Genomic DNA, 20,677 nt, shown 5'->3' with positions numbered 1-20,677 from the left:
CATCACAAGACTAAAGGTATTCTAGCACAAGGATATAGCAGGTGCTTATATATTAACATATGTAACATCAAGGAGCATACTAGGATGTTCCTGGAGGGGTATAGAAGCACCAATGTTACATGCAGAGGAGTTGGGATTTTATCTTATTCATTTATTTCTCATAATAACATTATGGGGTAGCTCTTTTAAAGACAAAGGAACAAATATTTAGTGTCATATAATATGCTCATAATTTCTCATTTTAGTGCCTATTTAGATTGGCAGAGAGAAGGGTAGAAGATGTTAAAGAGTTTGGAGTAACTCTTAAGTTTTCTATAGTGGGTGATTGGGACAAGTTGGATTTGGAAGATCATGATCTCAGTTTTAGATAAATTAAGTGTAAATACCAACTCAAGGTGAGATGTCAAATAGACTGCTAAATATGCAAATCTGGAATTGAGAGAGTTTGATCAAAGATAACATTTTAAATTAATAGTTGGCATTAAAAGCCATAAAATAGAGCTCACCAAGGAAATAAGTGTAGAAAAGAATGAGGATCAGGACAGTTCTCCATCATTTAAAAATTAGAAATATAGAAACAGCAAAGGAGATTGAGAAGGATCAGACAGTGAAGACCCAGAACATAAAATATATTAGAAGCTAAGGCACACGAAGTGCACGTGAGGAAGTGTTTCAAGAGGGTAAAATGTTTAACCATGGTGAATGTTATGAAAGATAAATCACATTAGTACTAAGAACTGACCCTTGGATTAAGTGACCTAGATGTCACTTGGTAATTTGGTGGTAACAGTTGCCATGGTATGCCAGAGCTTTAGCCTGACTGAAGTGAGTTCAAGAAACAAATGGAATAAAAATTTGAGAGCATGTATAATATAAACAACTCTCACAGGGAGTTTTGCTATAAAAAAAGAGATGAGACGGTATCCAGAGGGGAAATGGGGTTTGCATTGTTGTGTGTATGACGTTTCACCTGTCCTATTGTGACCTCTCAATGACCCTTTTTGGCAGCTTCCACTATTTATTTTTTACTTTAATCTCTTGCAACTATTTTTCTTGTTGCATATTTTTTTGTGTGTTTTCTTTTTAACAGAGATAGAGAATCAGAGAGGGATAGATAGGGACAGACAGACAGGAATGGAGAGAGATGAGAAGCATCAATCATTGTGTCACATTTTTCATTGTGACACCTTAGTTGTTCATTGATTGCTTTCTCATATGTGCCTTGACCGCGGGCCTCCAGCAGACCGAGTAACCCCTTGCTCGAGCCAGCAACCTTGGGTCCAAGCTGGTAAGTTGTTTTTTTCTTTTTCTCAAGCCAGATGAGCCCGTGCTCAAGCTGGTAATCTCGGGGGTTTCAATCCTGGTTCCTCCGAATCCCAGTCCGACACTCTATCCACTGCATCACTGCCTGGTCAGGCCTTGTTGCATGTTTATAAATTGGAAATAATCTTACAGAGAAGGAGATCTGCTGCACAAGAAAGGAGGGAATTGTTACACTAGTGCCTGCATAGGTGAGAAGATACAGGATGAAATAGATTTTAAACAGCTGGCCTTTGCTGCATACACATAGATGGTACATATGTAGTGGCCAGAAAAAGTGTAGAGGAGGACAGGTGTAAGGGACAGAACTTCAAATCGTAATTGAATGTAAGCAATGATATACCATCAAGAAGTAAGATAGGGAACAGTAGAGTTTAAATAGGGGAGATGGCTAAAGAGGTTAAGTGGAGAGGGAAAGATTGAATACATTGAACACATTCCAAGTGTAATTGTAAAAATAAGACCCACCAACCAAGAGGAGTGTGCCTAGGGAGTATAAATATCTAACTTCACCTGGTATCTCTTCTACTTGATCCTTGTTTGCAAATTACCACCTGAAATCGTGCATACTGTGTTTCCAGGAAATCTTCTAAGGTTAAAGATGTCCTAACATCTTCTCCAATTCCTAGAAACTTATGCAAATGCTAAAAAAAAAAGGCTATTTTGGGAGATTGAAGAAAATGGAAAATTTTTTACATTGTTTACCTCACTTAGATAATGAATAAGCTTTCACTTAAAATAATAGGTATTTATATTTTTGGTACTTCTTACTTTTAATTTCAAATTGCAGATTTTTTGTTCCAGATTAAAGATCGATTTATAGGGCTAATAAATAATTTGAATATTTTTCTTTCTGAGTTTACATATAATCCATTCATTTTTATTTTAGAATATCTCGAAAAAGAATCCAAAGAGAAAGAGGAGAAAATAAATAAGATAAAGCTAGTTGCTGTGAAAGCAAAGAAAGAACTAGATTCTAGCAGAAGAGAGGTAAGGCACCTTATAAATGAAAGATTCAAGAACTTTACATTTTAGAAAATCTAGCTTTTCTATCCATAAAAAATTCTCTATTGTATATTTAAAATAGGCCCAGACTCTAAGGGAAGAACTCAAATCTGTACAGTCAGAAAAGGATCATTTGTCTGCTTCCATGAGAGATCTCCTTCAAGGAGCAGAGAGCTATAAGGTAAAAAGTAACTTTAATAAGTTAGATTTGTAACCTCTAAGTTAAGAAATGTACTACATACATGACGCTCTTGTTCATAAGACAGTCACCTTGTGGTTTTTAGTAAATCGTTTTTACTATGTTTCTATGTAATGTGGTATCATCCTAGTGTTGAGATTTTAAGTAGCTTTTATTTATTTATTTATTTATTTGTATTTTTCTGAAGCTGGAAACGGGGAGAGACAGTCAGACAGACTCCCGCATGTGCCCGACCGGGATCCACCCGGCACGCCCACCAGGGGGCGACGCTCTGCCCCTCCGGGGCGTGTCTCTGTCCGACCAGAGCCACTCCAGCGCCTGGGGCAGAGGCCAAGGAGCCATACCCCGCGCCCGGGCCATCTTTGCTCCAGTGGAGCCTCAGCTGCCGGAGGGGAAGAGAGAGACAGAGAGGAAGGAGAGGAGGAGGGGTGGAGAAGCAGATGGGTGCTTCTCCTGTGTGACCTTTTAAACAGTGCCTTAGATTTTAAACTAAAATTCTGTTTTCGGATTTCATGGTAAAATCAGTTACAAAAAAAGGTGGCTATTGTTACTGTTATCTTTTAATATTGTTCTGGCCACAAGTATACCTGAATCTTAAAAAATAGATCTGACAGGAAAATTAAACCATTATTACTTAGAGGTAATATGCTTGTCTACCTAAATAATGTGGAATCTGTTATAAAAAATATAAGACTTTAAATGAGAGTCGAACAAAACTACTGAGATATATAAAATGCAAGATAAATACCATTATAGTTCCTTTTGTATTCATTCAGCAAATATTTTTACAGCTGGACTGAGTACTGAGTACTGGGTAGATGGTTGTCAACCAAATAGTCTAAGTTACTGCCTTCTTTTAATTTATTTTATTTTTTATTTATTTATTTTTATTGATTTTAATTTGTGTTTACATAGATTTAAGTATCCCACCAAATACATCCCTTCACCCCCCTATTCCCTTCAACATCCCCCTTGCTACGCTCCCCCAACACCCTCCCCCTTCCCTCTAAGATTTGCTTTCCTGCTCTCTATAACGCTATGTTATGTGTATATAATTTCACCAATCTCGTTACCTTCTCTGATCCCATCCTATCATCCCCTTTCCCTCTGTCCACTTTCCTTCTAGTCCCTTTGATCCTGCCTCTGACTCTATTCCATTCCTCAGTTCACATTGTTCATTGGATTCCATAAATGAGTGAGGTCATATGATATTTTTCTTTCTCTGCCTGGCTTATTTTATTTAACGTAATAGTTTCCAGGTCCATCCACGTTGCTGCAAAAGGTAAGATTTCCTTCTTTTTCACAGCCACGTAGTATTCCATTGTGTACCACTGCTTCCCCCCCCCCCCCATGTATAGGGCATCATGTCACAGGAAGGTCACAGTGTTCGGCCACCTGTGAGTAGTAAACCCAAGTTCCTGTTGGATGTGTTGTAAACAGGAGCCATACTTAAGGTTCCCTACTCTGATCACATCCCCTGTACCGCGGCTTTTTATTTTTTATTTTTATTTTTTTTATTCTTTTTGTATTTTTCCGAAGCTGGAAACGGGGAGGCAGTCAGACAGACTCCCGCATGCGCCCGACCGGGATCCACCCGGCATGCCCACCAGGAGGCGATGCTCTGCCCCTCTGGGGCGCTGCTCTGTTCAACCAGAGCCATTCTAGCGCCTGAGGCAGAGGCCACAGAGCCATCCTCAGCACCCAGGCCAACTTTGCTCCAATGGAGCCTTGGCTGTGGGAGGGGAAGAGAGATACAGAGAGGAAGGAGAGGGTGGAGAGGTGGAGAAGCAGATGGGCGCTTCTCCTGTGTGCCCTGGCCGGGAATCAAACCTGGGACTCCTGCACGCCAAGCCGACGCTCCACCACTGAGCCAACCGGCTAGGGCCTGTACCACAGCTTTTTAGTCCGCTCGTCTACTTATGGACACTTGGGGGTTCCAGATCTTGGCTATTGTAAACAATGCTGCCATAAACACGGGGGTGCCTTTCTTCTTTTGAATCAATGATGTGGTGTTCTTGGGATATATTTTTAAAAGTGGGATGGCTGGGTCAAAAGGCAGTCCGATTTTTAATTTTTTGAGGAATCTTCATACTGTTTTCCATAGTGGCTGCACCAGTCTGCATTCCCACCAGCAGTGCAGGAGGGTTCCCTTTTCTCCACATACTCGCCAGCACTTATTATGTGTTGTTTTGTTAATGAGTGCCATTGTTACTGTATGAGGTGGTATCTCATTGTGGTTTTAATTTGCATTTCTCTAATGATTAGTGATATTGAAACATTTTTTCATATGCCTATTGGCCATCTGTATGCCCTGTTTGCAGAAGTGTCTATTCATTTCTTTTACTGATTTTTTGATTGGATTGTTTGTCTTCCTGGTGTTTTTTTTTTTTTGTTTTTTTTTTAATTTTTCCTTTTACAGAGACAGAGTCAGGGAGAGAGATAGACAGGGACAGACAGACAGGAACGGAGAGATGAGAAGCATCAATCATCAGTTTTTTGTTGCGCATTGCAACACCTTAGTTGTTCATTGATTGCCTTCTCATATGTGCCCCGACCGTGGGCCTTCAGCAGACCGAGTAACCCCTTGCTCAAGCCAGCAACCTTGGGCTCAAGCTGGTGAGCTTTTTGCTCAGAACAGATGAGCCCGCGCTCAAGCTGGTGACCTCGGGGTCTTGAACCTAGGTCTTCCGCATCCCAGTCCAACGCTCTAACCACTGCGCCACTGCCTGGTCAGGCCCTGTTGTTGAATTTTACAAGTTCTTTATGAATTTTGGTTAATCCTTTATCAGATGTATTGTCGAATATGTTCTCCCATTTTTATTTTGTTCATATTGTCTTTAGCTGTGCAAAAGCTTTTTAGTTTGATGTCCCATTTGTCCATCCTGTTTTTTATTTCACTTGCTGTGGAGATAAATCAGCAAATATATTGCTGTAAGAGATGTCAGAGAGCTTATTGCCTATGTTTTCTTTTAAGATGATTATGGTTTCATGACTTACATTTCAATCTTTTATCCATTTTGAGTTTATTTTTGTGAATGGTGTAAGTTGGTGGTCTAGTTTTATTTTTTTGCAGGTAGCTGTCCAATTTTCCCAACACCATTTGTTAAAGAGACTGTCTTTACTCCACTGTATGCTCTTACCTCCTTTGTCAAATATCAGTTGTCCATAAAGGTGTGGTTCATTTCTGGGTTCTCTGTTCTGTTCCATTGATGTATATGCCTGTTCCTGTTTTGAGTACAATGGCCTTGTAGTACAACTTGATATCAGGAAGTGTGATACCACCCTGTTTATTCTTCTTTTTCATGATTTCTGAGGCTATTCGTGTTCTTTTCTGGTTCCATATTAATTTTTGGAATATGTGTTCTATACCTTTGAAGTATGTCATTGGTATTTTAATAGGTATTGCATTGAATTCATAGATTGCTTTGGGTAATATAGACATTTTAATGATGTTTATTCTTCCTATCCATGAACACGGTATATGCTTCCACTTGTTTGTATCTTCCCTGATTTCTTTTATCAATGTTTTATAATTTCTTGAGTACAAGTCTTTAACCTCCTTGGTTAAATTTACTCCTAGGTACTTTATTTATTTATTTTTTGCAATATTAAAGGGGATTGTTTTCTTAATTTGTCTTTCAGAGAGTTCATTGTTGGTGTATAAAAATGCCTCTGATTTCTGAGTATTAATTTTATATCCTGCCACCTTGCTGAATTCATTTATCAGGTCCAATAGGTTTTTTTTGTTTTTTTAGAGAGAGAGAGAGATAGGGACAGACAGACAGGAACGGAGGGAGATGAGAAGCATCAATCATCAGTTTTTTGTTGCGACACCTTAGTTCTTCATTGATTGCTTTCTCACATGTGCCTTGACTGTGGGCTTTCAGCAGACCGAGTAACCCCCTGCTGGGGCCAGCGACCTTGGGTCCAAGCTGGTGAGCTGTTTGCTCAAGCCAGATGAGCCCGCGCTCAAGCTGGCGACCTCGGGGTCTCGAACCTGGGTCCTTCGGCATCCCAGTCCGACGCTCTATCCACTGTGTCACCACCTGGTCAGGCTTCTTTTCCAATTTGAATGCCTTCTATTTCTTCTTCTTGTCTCATTGCTGTGGCTAGGACTTCCAGAACTATGTTGAGTAAGAGTGGTGAAAGGGGGCACCCCTGCCTTGTTCCTGATCTTCAGGGGATTGCTTTTAATATTTGCCCATTGAGTATGATGTTGGCTGTGGGTTTGTCATAGATGGCCTTTATCATGTTGAGGTATGTTCCCTGTATTCCCACTTTGCTGAGAGTTTTCATCATACATGGGTGCTGGATTTTATCAAATACTTTTTCTGCATCTATTGATATTATCATGTGGTTTTTCTCTTTCCTTTTGTTTATGTGATGAATCACATTGATTGATTTGCAAATATTGTTCCAGAATAAATCCCACTTGATCATGAAGTATGATTTTTTTCCTTTATTGCTAGATCTTATTTGCTCATATTTTGTTGAGAATATTAGCATCTAGATTCATCAGGGATATTGGCCTATAGTTTTCTTTCTTTGTATTGTCTTTGCCTGGCTTTGGAATCAGAATGATGCTGTCTTGTAAAAGGAGTTTGGAAATCTTGACTCCTCTTGAATTTTTTGATGTAGCTTGAGAAGGATAGGAGTTAGTTCTTCTTTGAATAGTTGGTAGATTTCGCCTGCGAAGCTCTCTGGCCCAGGGCTTTTGTTTGTTGGGAGTTTGTTGATAACTGTTTCGATCTCAGTTGTTGTAATTGTTCTGTTTAGGTTTTCTGATTTTTCCAGATTGATTTTTGAAAGATTATATGTTTTAAGGAATTTGTCCATTTCATCTAGGTTGTCTTAATTTTTTGGCGTATAGTTCTTCATAGTATTTTCTTACAATCCTTTGTATTTCTGCTCTGTCAGTTTTTACTTCTCCACTCTCATTCCTAATTTCATTTATTTGAGTTTTCTCTTTTTTTTTTTTTAAAGAAAATTTTTTTCTTTCTTTTTTTTTTTTGTATTATTCTGAAGTTGGAAACGGGGAGGCAGTCAGACAGACTCCCGCATGTTCCCGACCAGGATCCACCTGGCATGCCCACCAGGGGGCGATGCTCTGCCCATCTGGGGCATTGCTCTGTTGTGACCAGAGCCATTCTAGCGCCTGAGGCAGAGGCCATGGAGCCATCCTCAGTGCCCGTGCCAACTTTGCTCTAATGGAGCCTTGGCTGTGGGAGGGGAAGAGAGAGACAGAGAGAAAGGAGAAGGGGAGGGGTGGAGAAGCAGATGGGCGCTTCTCCTGTGTGCCCTGGCTGGGAATTGAACCTGGGACTCCTGCATGCTAGGCTGATGCTCTACCACTGAGCCATCCAGCCAGGGCCAAATATTATTTTTCATCCCTTTACTTTCAGTCTATGTGTATCTTTTGTTTTGAGGTTATCTCTTTTAGACAGTGTATGTATGGGTCCTGTTTTCTTACCCACACAGCTATCCTATATTTTTTGATTGGAGCTTTTAATCCATTTACATTTAAGGTTATTGATATGTAGTTGTTTATTGCCATTTTATTCTTTAAGTCTACATTCCTTTTTTACTAGATTTTTTTCCCCCTGCATTGTTCTGTTTACAACAGGCCCCTTAACATTTCTTGCAGCATTTGTTTTGTTGTAATGAATTCTTTGATTTTTTTTTTTTTGTCTGGGAAGCTTTTTATTTCTCTTTCAATTTTAAACAATAGCTTTGCTGGATAAAGAAGTCTTGATTGTAGGCTATTGTTTTGCATTACTTTGAATATTTCTTGCCATTTTCTTCTGGCCTCAAGTGTTTCTGTTGAAAACTTGGATGTCATCCTTATGGGGGCTCCTTTATAGGTTATTGATTGCTTTTCTCTTGCAGCTTTTATTCTTACTTTATCTCTTAGCTTTGGTATTTTAATTGTGATATGTTTTGGTGTAGGTCTCTTTGGGTTCCTCTTTAATGGGATTCTCTGTGCTTCTTGAACTTTTGTGACTTTTTCCTTCATCAATTTAGGGAAGTTTTCAGGTATGATTTCTTCAATCAGTTCTGTATCCCTTGTTCTTTCTCTTCTCCTTCAGGAACCCATGCAGATGTTGTTTCTCTTCATGTTGTCACAGAGCTCTCTTAGAGTTTCCTCAGACTTTTTGATCCTCTTCTGTTTTTGCTGTTCTGCTTCCATGGTTTTGCTTATCTTGTCCTCTGATTCGATCCTCTGCTTCATCCAGCCTGCTTTTAATTCCTTCTAGTGTAGTCTTCATTTCTGATAATGTTTATATCATTTCTGTGTGATTCTTTTTTATGATTTCAGTGTCCTTTTTGATGCTTTTTATCTCTTTGTTTAGGTGCTCATTATGTCCGTCTATTGTTTCTCTAAGATCCTTGAGCATCCTAACAATCATTATTCTAAACTCTACATCTGTATCTTAGTTATTTCCATCTCATTCAGTTCTTTTTCTGGGGGTTTCTCTTGTTGATTCATTTGAATTGCATTTCGCTGTCTTCCCATTTTGTCTCTGTATAGACTGCTCCTTCAGATGTATTGTTTGTGTAGCTAGCTGAGTCTAGGGTTGGTGTTGTCTGCCTCCAGCTTTCAGTTGTATTGTTCCTAGATCTTCTTCGGTTGGCTTCAGCTGTTGTTTGTAATCTCCTGTGGGTTACATGTCTGCTGCCATGGCTCTTTTTGCTATTTTTGTCAGTGTTTTCTATGTTTTAGCTAGGTCAGGTGTAAAGAGCCTTTCCTTAAGATACCTCTCTAACTAGGGTTGTTAGGTATTGAGCTGATGCTGTTCGTATTTGGCCGCTGGATGTACCAGCCCGGGACCTCCCTGGCCAGAACCTGGCGCAGACCAGTGGGGGTCACTGCTTATGACTAGCTCTTAGCAACCTTTTTGGAACTATAGGCAATCCAATATTTGTGGCTGCCTCTGCTGGATCCTGATGCCCTTGTAAATATCAGCTGTACTTCTAGGCTTGCTTTTATCTATTGTTGGCCAGTGTGTGTGTGGCCTCTCTATTCCAGAGGTGTGGTCTTTCTACTAGCCCCCTGCTGCTGCCTCATCCTCGGGTACTCAGGCACTGGCACTGCTGGGCATGCGGGCTTGTGATCACAGCTTGGGCTGCCCCATGGCGTGAGCCACTCTTCACCTCTCCAGGCTGTGCTGCATGTGGGTGCGTTGGTTGCCTCTCTTGGCTCTGGCCCTTGCTGTTGCTGCGGGCCACCCCAACAGGCCATGTGATGCCTCTCCAGTCTCCGCCCCTCGTGTCGCTGCAGGGGCTGCCAGGCTCCGCCCCTTGCAGTCAAGAGACCCCTGCTGGTCTCCTCCGCCCCATTTGTGGGCGTGAGTGTTGCCTCTTCAGGCTCTACCCCTTGCCTGTCCATGGGAGTTCTCACTGGTTTCCACTCCTCACCCATACTGCCCTGTCCTGGGCTCCTCCCACTCCCACAACTCCCCCCTGCAGATCAGGCCAAGCATTGCTTCAGCCGAGCCTTCCCGCCCTTTGGAGGGTACTCAGCAGTTTGGGGGGCGGTGTAGACCTCAGCACTGTAAACCTGTGTCCCTGATGCGCCCCCTGCTTCTAAGTGTCTCTCTGCACTGACTGGAGCTGGAGAGCCTCTGGTGGGTGGGGTAATTGCTTCCCTTTGCTGACTTGGTTTTTCCTAGGAAAAATGGGCACTTTAGGTTTGGAGAATGACCATTCAGGTTCAGGGGTCTGGGTGGCTGTCCCCCATAGTCTTTCCCTGTGCCTCTGACACTTCACTCTCCTCTCACTACTCCAGTCCCCTCGGTGCTCCCTGCTCCTGGAGCCCCGTGTAAGTGGCTGTGAATGAGGTTTTTGCGCAGTGCCTTTAACATGGAGCCTAGATCTGAAAGTGCTGTCTTTTTCTGGCAAACTATAACTGGCTCTTCTTTCAGCTAACTACTGTCCATACATCTCCTCTAGTCTCTGAGGTCCAGGTTGGGGTTCCGGTCCTGGGGCTGAGAACTCACAAATCTCTGGGCAACTCATCTGACCGTGAAAGACCGTCCAGGCCGGCTCTTGCTCCTGGGAGCGAGGAAGCCCTTTCTGCGTCTCCGCCCTTCCTACGTCTCCGCCCTTCCTACCAGTCTCAGTGTGGCTTCTTCGGTGATGACTTGGTTATAGGTTCCTCTTGGTTATAGTTTAGTCCCGCGTTGGTTTTTGAAGATGATTGTTTCTAAGTTAAGTTTTAATCCACTTTGGTTTGGGGAGATGGGAATTATAATGTCTGCTTACTCCATCGCCATTTTTTGTCACCTTATTAAAACTTATATTCCAATTGCAATACCAGACAAGGAAACAAAAATACAAAACATATTGTATAGAAACTAAAGGTAGGTAGGGAGAAGAGAATGAACCTTAATCTAGTGAGATTTGATTAAAGGTGGAAAACCCCATAGTTAACTAACTTAAAATTTTGGGAAGAACTTTAATGACAAAATTTGACACTTCATAAAGAAAACTATAAAATGGCTGAATATTATTTGAAACACTCTCAGTTTGGTTTATAATTTCTAAAACAAATTCACTAAAAATTCTAGGGTTTTTTGGTGGGGCAATCATGATAAGCTAGCAAGAGTAGAAGTGAAAAGTGACATCTTGCTCAAGCAGACAGTAAAATTTGTTATAAAACTACAATAATGTGATAGTTATGCAAAAATAAAATATTAATTTAACAGAGGCATAGAGACTTATGCATAATAACAAACATTTATAAGCCAGGATCTTTCCTATGTGCTTTACATACCTTATTGCACTTAATTCTCAAACCCAAGAAGTATATTATTAACATTGACAATTTATAAATGATAAGTCTGAGGCACAAAACAGGTTAAGGGACTCAAAGTCACAGAGTAGGTAACATAGCAGAGCTGGAATTGGATTTAGGTGGTCTGGTTTCAGATTTGTTCTTTCACTAAGTAAGCTGTACTATCCCAGTGAGATTTAAAAACACAGAAACCATTGAAGAAGGAATTAGAAAACTATTTCAGAAAAATTTAGATTTTTACTTCCTTCCACACACCAAAATAAATTCTGGATGGATTAAAGAGTTTTGTCAAAATAAAAATGATTTTTAAAGCCTAGACTAAAATATGTGATCATTTGGTTTATGAATATGAAATACTTTTCTAAATTTAAAAGCAATTAAAGATGTTATGGGCTTGGGGTTGGAGGGACTAGGTCAGGGGTCCCCAAACTACGGCCCGCGGGCCGCATGCGGCCCCCAAGGCCATTTATCCAGCTCCCGCCGCACTTCCGGAAGGGACACCTCTTTCATTGGTGGTCAGTGAGAGGAGCACATTGGCCATCTCATTAGCCAAAAGCAGGCCCATAGTTCCCATTGAAATACTGGTCAGTTTGTTGATTTAAACTTACTTGTTTTTTATTTTAAATATTGTATTTGTTCCCATTTTGTTTTTTTACTTTAAAATAAGATATGTGCAGTGTGCAAAGGGATTTGTTCATAGTTTTTTTTATAGTCTGGCCCTCCAATGGTCTGAGGGACAGTGAACTGGCCCCCTGTGTAAAAAGTTTGGGGACCCCTGGACTAGGTGAAACGGTGAAAGGATTAAGCAAGCAAAAAAAAAAAACCAGGCACAGACAACAGTATAGTAATTGCAAGCAGGAAAGTGGTGTTGGGGAGGTAGAAGGGATAGATGGTGATGGAGGGAGACTTGACTTGGGATGGTGAACACATAGTACAAAATACGATATATATTACAGAATTGTAGAGTTAAAACGTTTATAATTTTATTAGCCAATGTCACCCCAATAAATTCAATAAATATTTTAAAAGAAAAAAATACCAAACTATACAAAATATAAAATTAACATGAAAATATGACAAGGGATTAGAATCTTTAATATCTACAGATATCCCATAAATCCACTTTTTAAACACTTTATTTGAAATTTACTTATGGACTTAACCTTTTATGAGTCATCAGGAACTCACTTCATTACATGCCAATTTATTAATCTGCTTTGGAGTAGATTAGGTATGTCAGTGTATAGATTTCAAAAGACTGTAAACAAGGACAGACTGTTCAAGAACTGTGGGACAACTACAGAAGGTATAATATGCATAATGAGAATGCCATAAGAAGAAGAAAGAAAGGAACAGAGGAAATATTTGCCACAATAATGACTGAGAATATTCTCAAATTAATAGACACCAAAGCACAGTTTCAGGAAGCTCAAAGAACACCAAACATGATAAATACCCCAAAAAATGTATACCTAGACACATCATTTGCAAACTTCAGAACATCAAAGATAATTCCTGGAAAAAAAAATCCGTAACAAGTAAAACACCTTATATGACTTCAAGACTTACTTAAAGCAACAGCAATCAAGATTGTGGTATTGGTGAGAGAATAGACAGATCTATGGAACAGAATAGAGCCCAGAAACAGAGCTATATAAATATAGTCAACAGACCTTTTATAATGGAGCAAAGATAATCTTCAACAAATGGTTCTGGCACAACCAGACATCCACATGCAAAATAAATTAATTAAACATTAAACCCCTCACACAAATTAACTCAAAATGGATCATAATCCTTAGTATAAAACACACAACTATATAACTCCTAGAAGATAACATAGAAAAATCCTCTGTTATCTTTTGACATTGGGTGTGGTGATAACTTCTTAAGACACCAAAGACAGGCCTACAAAAGAATAAGCTATACTTAATTAAAATTTTGTGTGAAAAATGTCAAAAGAATGAACAGACAAGCCACAGACTAGAAGAATATATTTGCAAAGGACATGTGTTTGATAAAGTACTATTTTCCAAAATACACAAAGAACTATTTTTTTTTTTGTATTTTTCTGAAGTTGGAAACGGGGAGGCAGTCAGACAGACTCCCGCATGCGCCCGACTGGGATCCACCTGGCCTGCCCACCAGGGGGCGATACTCTGCCCATCCGGGGCATCGCTCTGCCGCAATCAGAGCCATTCTAGTGCCTGAGGCAGAGGCCACAGAGCCATCCTCAGCGCCCAGGCCAACTCTGCTCCAATGGAGCCTTGGCTGCGGGAGGGGAAGAGAGAGACAGAGAGGAAGGCGAGGGGGAGAGGTGGAGAAGCAGATGGGTGCTTCTCCTGTGTGCCCTGGCCGGGAATCGAACCCGGGACTCCCACATGCCAGGCCGACGCTCTACCACTGAGCTAACCGGCCAGGCCCCACAAAGAACTATTAAAGCTTAACAATGGGAAAGCAAAAATCCTGATTTTAAAAGTGGGCTAAAGCGTTACCAGGCAGTGGTGCAGTGAATAGAGCGTCATACTGGGGCATGGAGGTCCCAGGTTCAAAAACCCAAGGTTGCCGGCTTGAGCATGGGCTCATCTGGTTTGAGCAAGGCTCACCAGCTTGAGCCCAAGGTCGCTGGCTTGAGCAAGGGGTCACTTGGTTTGCTGTAGCCCCCCAGTCAAGGCACATAAGAAAGCAATCAATGAACAACTAAGGTGTCACAATGAAGAATTGCTGCTTCTCCTCTCTCTCCCTTCCTGTCTTTCTGTCCCTATCTTTTCCTCTGTCTGTCTCTCTCTGCCTCTGTTACACACACAAAAAAAAGACCTTAACATATACTGCACTAAAGAAGATAAAACAGATTGCAAATAAGCATATGAAGAGATACTTGATATCATATGTCATCAGGGAAATGCAAACTAAAATGACGAGATACCACTTTGCACCCATTAGAGTGATCAGAATCCGGAAAGGCAACACTACCAATTCCTGGCAAGGACATGGAGCAACAGGAACTCTCATTGCTGGTGGAAGACATTTGTCAGTTGCTTACAAAAAACATACTCTTACCTTGTAATTCAGCAAACTGTATTCCTTGATATTTACCCAGAGTAGTTGAAAACTTATATCCAAACAAAAACCTATATGCAAATGTTTATAGCAGCTTTATTCATAATTGCCAGAACTTGGAAGCAGACAAGATGGCCTTCTGTAGGTGAGTGGATAAATAAACTGGTGCATTTAGACAACTGAATATTGCAGTCATGCACCACATAATGTTTTGGTCAGTGACAAACCACCTATGTGATGGTGGTCCCATAAAATATCAATGGAACTGAATTTCCTGTAAGAAATAGAAGGACGTGGTTCAGGAGGAATTTTTTCTTGATGGGAGCCATGTCTGTGGGGCTTGGTAATAGATTTCATCTCTCTCATGGCACCTCAATTTCGAGTGCATAGGTGACATCCAGTTAGTAAGCCACTGACCTGTAACATCCAGTAGCCTGTTGCCCCAGCACTCCCATGAGGGTTCACATGGCGCTGCAACCCTCCCAGATCTGGAAATTATTTGTTGAGAACCTAAACTCCTGTATGAGGACACAGGTCCTAGGAGCTACTTTTACAAGGATGGAGTGCTACTGCCACTTTAGGAAAAGCTTTTGGTGGTAGTGTGGAGCCAGACTGTCCCTGTACTTTGAAAATATTTTCAGGTTGTAATGATGTAAAGCATAAGTTTTATTTCTTCCATGAGTTCAATGTCAGAGAGAGAGCCCTTTGTGCCAGATAGAGTTGATGGCACTAATAGCAAATTTCTAGTCAAGATATAGAATATAATTCTCAGTTCTATCCCCTCTCCATGTTAAACACCCTCTTATATGAGTACAAATTTCCTTAATCTGACCATTGCTCCAACATGTAATAGCCCAAACCACATTGACTTGACTATTCCCTATGTCCCTTTATTTCTCTATCCGGGTATCTTATTCTTGCTGATGCTCAGGCCACCTTTTACTCCTTCCTAACAGTCACTGTTATGGTGACCTCTGCCTTAACAAGCCAGCTTTTCCTTAATATTTCCAATCAGTCCAACCCACATTCCTGTTCATGGAACAGCATGGACAGCTTTATATTCTGTTTTTGACTGTCCATTAGAAGCAGGAGGAGGGCTTGTGAGACAATGTTTGTAAAGTCTACAGTAGTGAACAGTAATGTCCTAGCCCTTTATGTTCACTCACCATTCACTGACTGACTCACTCAGAGCAACTTCCAGTCCTGGAGGCTCCATTCATGGTAAGGATGCTATGAAGGTATAAATTTTCAAAAATCGTTTATACCATATTTATACTGTACCTTTTTTACATTTAAATACACAGATACCACTGTATTATAGTTGCCTACAGTTTTCAGTACTATAACATTCTGTCCAGGCCTGTAGCCCAGGAGCCTAGGTGTGTAGTAGCTAGACCATCGAGGTTTGTGTACATGCCTCTATGACATTTCTATGATGAAACCACTCAATGATACATTTCTCAGAATGTATTCCCATTATTAAACAATGCTGACTGTCTTCTGCACTAAGAAGCAGCTACTGAGCCATGAAAAGACATGGAAGAAACTTAATATGTGCCATTACTAAGTGAACAAAGCCAATATGAAAAGTCTATATAATGTATGATTCCAACTATATGACATGGGAGCAGTAAAACTATGGAGACAGTAAAAAAAAATGATTCTGCAGGCTTGTGGGGGTAAAGGGATGAATAGGTGAGCAGAGGATTTTAGGACAGTGAAACTGCTCTGTAATAGTGAATATATGTCGTCATACTTGTGTCCAAACCCACAGAATATACCACCAAGAGTGAACCTTAATGTAAACTATAGACTCTGGTCGACGATGTTGTTCATCAATGAGGAACCAGTGTAGGTTCATCAGTTGTAGTAAGTGTACCACTCTGATGGTTAATGTGGACAATGAAGGAGGGTATGCATTGGAAGAAGGGGGTACCTTCCCCTCAGTTTTGGTATGAACCTAAAATTGCTTTATAAAATAAAGCCTGTTAAAACATTTTTAATAGATTTTATAGTTATAAAATTTTCCCAATCTTTGAGTTTATGATGAAGCAACAGGATTTAAGGTCAAATCAGAGGTGCTAGGTCACCATTAAGAAGCTGAATAAATTTGTAGATTACTTGTGAATTTGCCTACATAGGTTTTTTTCCAGTGTTTATATTATAATAATAATTTTTACTAGATTTGTAAAGAGCTGAACGTGCAACAGTTCTGAAAGTACAATGATAATGATAATTATTATTAATTTGCTTAGAAACATCAGCATAGTCATCAGTGAAATTAGAGTGCTACATGCATGGCATTCATTTTTTGTTCCAAGGCGCTTGTTAGGAATAATACATTAGAGTTTCTTGTAGGGAATCATTATTTACTAGGGTCAGCCTTGGTACAGCAGTTCAATTTTTGTAGCGGTCAACAACTATTAAAACTATAATAAGTAAAAACAAAAAACACCAGACAGTCTAAGAGATAAAGAGCTTTGATTTTTGGAGTTGGAGAAATCCACAATAATACAAAACAAGCACAGCATTTTCTCTCTAGAAAAGAAGACATGATTTCTCAACTCTGTATTTTTGTACACCAGGAACTGATGGAGTCCTCAGACAAATAAACATGGACAAATTTTTAAGCCAGATTCTAGATACCCATTTCCTGCCTTTGCCAATTACTACATAGGCAGACTATATATTCGAAATTCAGATTCTAACAGCCTCCACTAGGAGAGTAATTGACTATACATAAATCAAAATTAGAAACAAAATTAGATTTGGGCAAGAATCAGATTTTGCAAGGAAAAGCCAGAAAGAACATGTAGTTGCTATATGCATGAGACTCCAGAGTAGCCTGGGAAGGTGATCCAGGGACTCAAAAGGTCCTAGCTGGATGAAAGTTATTTCTCAGGCTTTCTAAAATTTTCCAAGAAAATTCATAAACGTTTTCTTAGTTATTTTGGCCACAAATTCATGTATGTGAAGGAGAATAGACAGTAGTTGTCCAGAAACAAAGGCAAAAACAAGATTGAGAAGAGAGAGGGGGAAAATGAGAGGCATCTGAAAACAGTGAATCTCATTTACATATTTTGGGGGTAACTCGAGTGCTTAGTATGTAGCAAAAAGATCTGTCTGCATTCTGTCCTGGTGTAGGGGTCAACTAGGAATATACAGAAAATTCAGTTGGTTTTACAGACTTCAGAAAATATGGAATGTTTTGCCATAAGATGTAAGAGTGTCTATGTCTTCTTTTTTCTTCTGTTAGCACCTCTCCTTTATATTAGATTAAGCCTGAAACATTTCCTTCTCAGAATTCTTTAGGTGGAATTAGTAAGTGACCTGGTTAAACTTTTCCTTCTTCCTCCTTAAAGTTTATTTACATTTCAGAAGTTTATTTTTGTTGACCCATATATCATATTTACCTTGGAAAAATATACATTTAAAATCATCTTCCCCTTTAATAGATTGCCCTCATACTTAAAATGATCTGAATTATGCCAGTATTATTATGTAATGCCAATTAGGTGTTCTATCAGATGTTGAATTTAGGTAAATAAGCTTCCAGAATGGACTCATAAATCTTAGGAGGTGGCTTGATGATATGATCTAACTGGTTGAATGTGTAATATTTTTTTTTGGTTTGTTTGTTAAATTTTGAAGAGTTTTATTAGAGGAGAAGATTTATTAATATGCCAGCCGCATATGGCTGACACAGGACATCAGACCCAAGTTGTGCAGTCCCAAAAATAGTTCAGGGACTGCTTATATACCCTTGCTCACACACGGGTGGGGGGTTGGAGCATGACATCATGGCATAGGCTGGCAACATTTGTTTAGGGGATACTATAATAATATTCTTAAGGTAAATTATTTTGTCTTTTATTGAAGAGTCTTTTACTAGAATATGATAAGCAGTCAGAGCAGTTGGATATAGAAAAAGGACGTGCTAAAACTTTTGAGCATCATATAGAAGACCTTACAAGAGAATTAAAGAATTCAACCTTTCAGGTAACTTAATTTTTATTATTATTTATATCCCCTCTTCTTTTCCAAGTGAGAGGAAGGGAGCTAGAGAGATAGACTCTCCCATATGCCCCAATTGGAGTCCACGTGGCAACCCCCCCACCCCCATCTGAGGCCAATGTTCTGCCCATCTGGGGTCATGCTCTCAACCGAGCTATTTTTAGCACCTGAGATGGAGGTTCCACAGAGCCATCCTAAGCGCTTAGGGCTGATGCACTTGAACCAATCAAGCCATGGCTGTTGGAGGGGAGGAGAGAGACAGAGACAGAGAAAGGGGAGGGGGAAGGGTGGAGAAGCATATGGTTGCTTCTCCTGTGTGCCCTGACCGGGAATCAAATCTGGGGCATCCACATGCCAGACCAATGCTCTACCACTGAGCCAACTGGCAGGGGCCTCAGATAACTTTAAATTGAGCAAATGCAGACTTGAAAATTGTAAAACATGTATTTCAATTTCAATATTTTAAATAACTTAATTTTCTTTTTTCCACTGTTGCAAAAAAAACTAGCAGCTATCCTGTTACTGCTCTAATCTCAGTTTTCTCCTAAGGTTTTTTATTTTTGTTTCGTTTTGCCTTTTTCTCTTCCACTGTTCCTTTTCTCTTGTAATGTTCACCAAATATCAGCAATAATAGTGCTTTTTTTTAATCACTTGATTGATTTTTTTAATTTATTTATTTTTATTATTATTATTATTTTTTTTTGTATTTTTCTGAAGCTAGAAACCGGGAGAGACAGTGAGATAGACTCCCACATGTGCCCGAACCGGGACCCACCCGGCACGCCGCCACGCCCACCAGGGGGCGACGCTCTGCCCCTCCGGGGCATCGCTCTGCTGTAACCAGAGCCACTCTAGCGCCTGGGGCAGAGGCCAAGGAGCCATCCCCAGCGCCCGGGCCATCCTTGCTCCAATGGAGCCTCGGCTGTGGGAGGGGAAGAGAGAGAGAGGAAGGAGAGGGGGAGGGGTGGAGAAGCAGATGGGCGCTTCTCCTATGTGCCCTGGCCGGGAATCGAACCCTGGACCTCTACACGCCAGGCCGACTCTCTACCACTGAGCCAACCGGCCAGGGCCTATTGATTTTTTTTTAAAGAGAGAGAAGGAAACATTAATTTGTTGTTCCACATTGGTTGATTCTTATATTTGCCCCAACCAGGGATAGAACCCACAACCTTGGCATATAGGGATGATTCTCTACCCAACTGAGCTACCCTGCCAGGGCCAACACTGACAGTCTTTAAAACAGCCTCACCTGACCTGTGATGGTGCGGTGCATAAAGTGTCAACCTGAAACATTGTGGTCTGTGGTTTGAAACCCTGGGCTTGCCCGGTCAAGTCACATATGGGAGTTGATGCTTCCTGCTCTTTCACCCACCATTCTCTTTCTCTCTCTCTCTCCCCCACCCTCTGCCTCTCTAAAATGAATTAAAAAAAAACCATACTTAACCTCAAGTTAACATTGTCATTCTCTCTTTTTTTTTTTTTACAGGGACAGAGAGAGAGTCAGAGAGAGGGATAGACAGGGACAGACAGACAAGAACGCAGAGGGATGAGAAGCATCAATTATCAGTTTTTCGTTGCGACACCTTAGTTGTTCATTGATTCCTTTCTCATATGTGCCTTGACTTTGGGCCTTCAGCAGACCGAGTAACCCCTTGCTTGAGGCAGCGACCTTGGGTCCAAGCTGGTGAGCTTTTTGCTCAAGCCAGATGAGCCTGTGCTCAAGCTGGAGACCTTGGGGTCTCGAACCTGGGTCCTCCACATCCCAGTCCGATGCTCTGTCCATTGCGCCACTGCCTGGTTAGGCTTGTCATTCTTTGGGACTGATTTCAAAATCTTCATTTTCTGTATATGCCACCATTCTAGTGTGAAAAATTAAATTCTGATAATGATGATCTCTGGGCTCGTGTTGAGACACTACAATCTAATGCCAAGTTACTGGAAGTGCAGATTTTAGAAGTTCAAAAAGCCAAAGCAATGGCAGACAAAGAGTTGGAGGCTGAAAAACTTAAGAAAGAGCAGAAGATAAAGGTAAAAACAGTCCTGTGAGATTAATTCATGTTGCATGTTGATGTTTTTATCAAAGTATTATTTAAAAGTTGGAGAGATTAACGAGTAGCATTTGTGAGTACAGCAGAGTTATTAAACCCTTAATGTGTGCTGACTATGAATTTGAGAATCCAAGCAATGATTTTTTAAATTATGAAAGATTTCAAACATTTTGTATTTTATTATGTCATATTTATTTTATAGTTCCATTTATTTTATAGTTCTTTACCAATACTTAT

The 20,677-nt window shown here is 40.4% G+C and overlaps 1 protein-coding gene and 1 non-coding gene across 5 annotated transcripts in view; one reads left to right on the top strand and one right to left on the bottom strand.

Moving 5' to 3' along the window:
* The window catches only part of GCC2 (GRIP and coiled-coil domain containing 2), a 109,794-nt gene that overhangs the window by 18,061 nt on the left and 71,056 nt on the right, over window positions 1-20,677 (top strand). For all 4 annotated transcript variants that reach the window (XM_066376869.1, XM_066376867.1, XM_066376866.1 and 1 more), the window contains exons 8-11: window positions 2,210-2,310; window positions 2,408-2,506; window positions 18,258-18,377; window positions 20,256-20,420. In XM_066376869.1, the coding sequence (XP_066232966.1) occupies window positions 2,210-2,310; window positions 2,408-2,506; window positions 18,258-18,377; window positions 20,256-20,420 (485 nt within the window). The remainder of the gene's footprint in view (window positions 1-2,209; window positions 2,311-2,407; window positions 2,507-18,257; window positions 18,378-20,255; window positions 20,421-20,677) is intronic.
* On the bottom strand, window positions 3,875-4,001 carry LOC136401677 (small nucleolar RNA SNORA11). Its single transcript, XR_010750691.1, has one exon. It is a non-coding gene; the product is annotated as a small nucleolar RNA SNORA11 (small nucleolar RNA).

Source organism: Saccopteryx leptura, chromosome 3, assembly GCF_036850995.1.
Source record: "Saccopteryx leptura isolate mSacLep1 chromosome 3, mSacLep1_pri_phased_curated, whole genome shotgun sequence".
Taxonomy (NCBI): domain Eukaryota; kingdom Metazoa; phylum Chordata; class Mammalia; order Chiroptera; family Emballonuridae; genus Saccopteryx; species Saccopteryx leptura.
The sequence above is the reverse complement of the archived record's forward strand: the minus strand, read 5'-3'. Positions and strand labels throughout refer to the sequence as shown.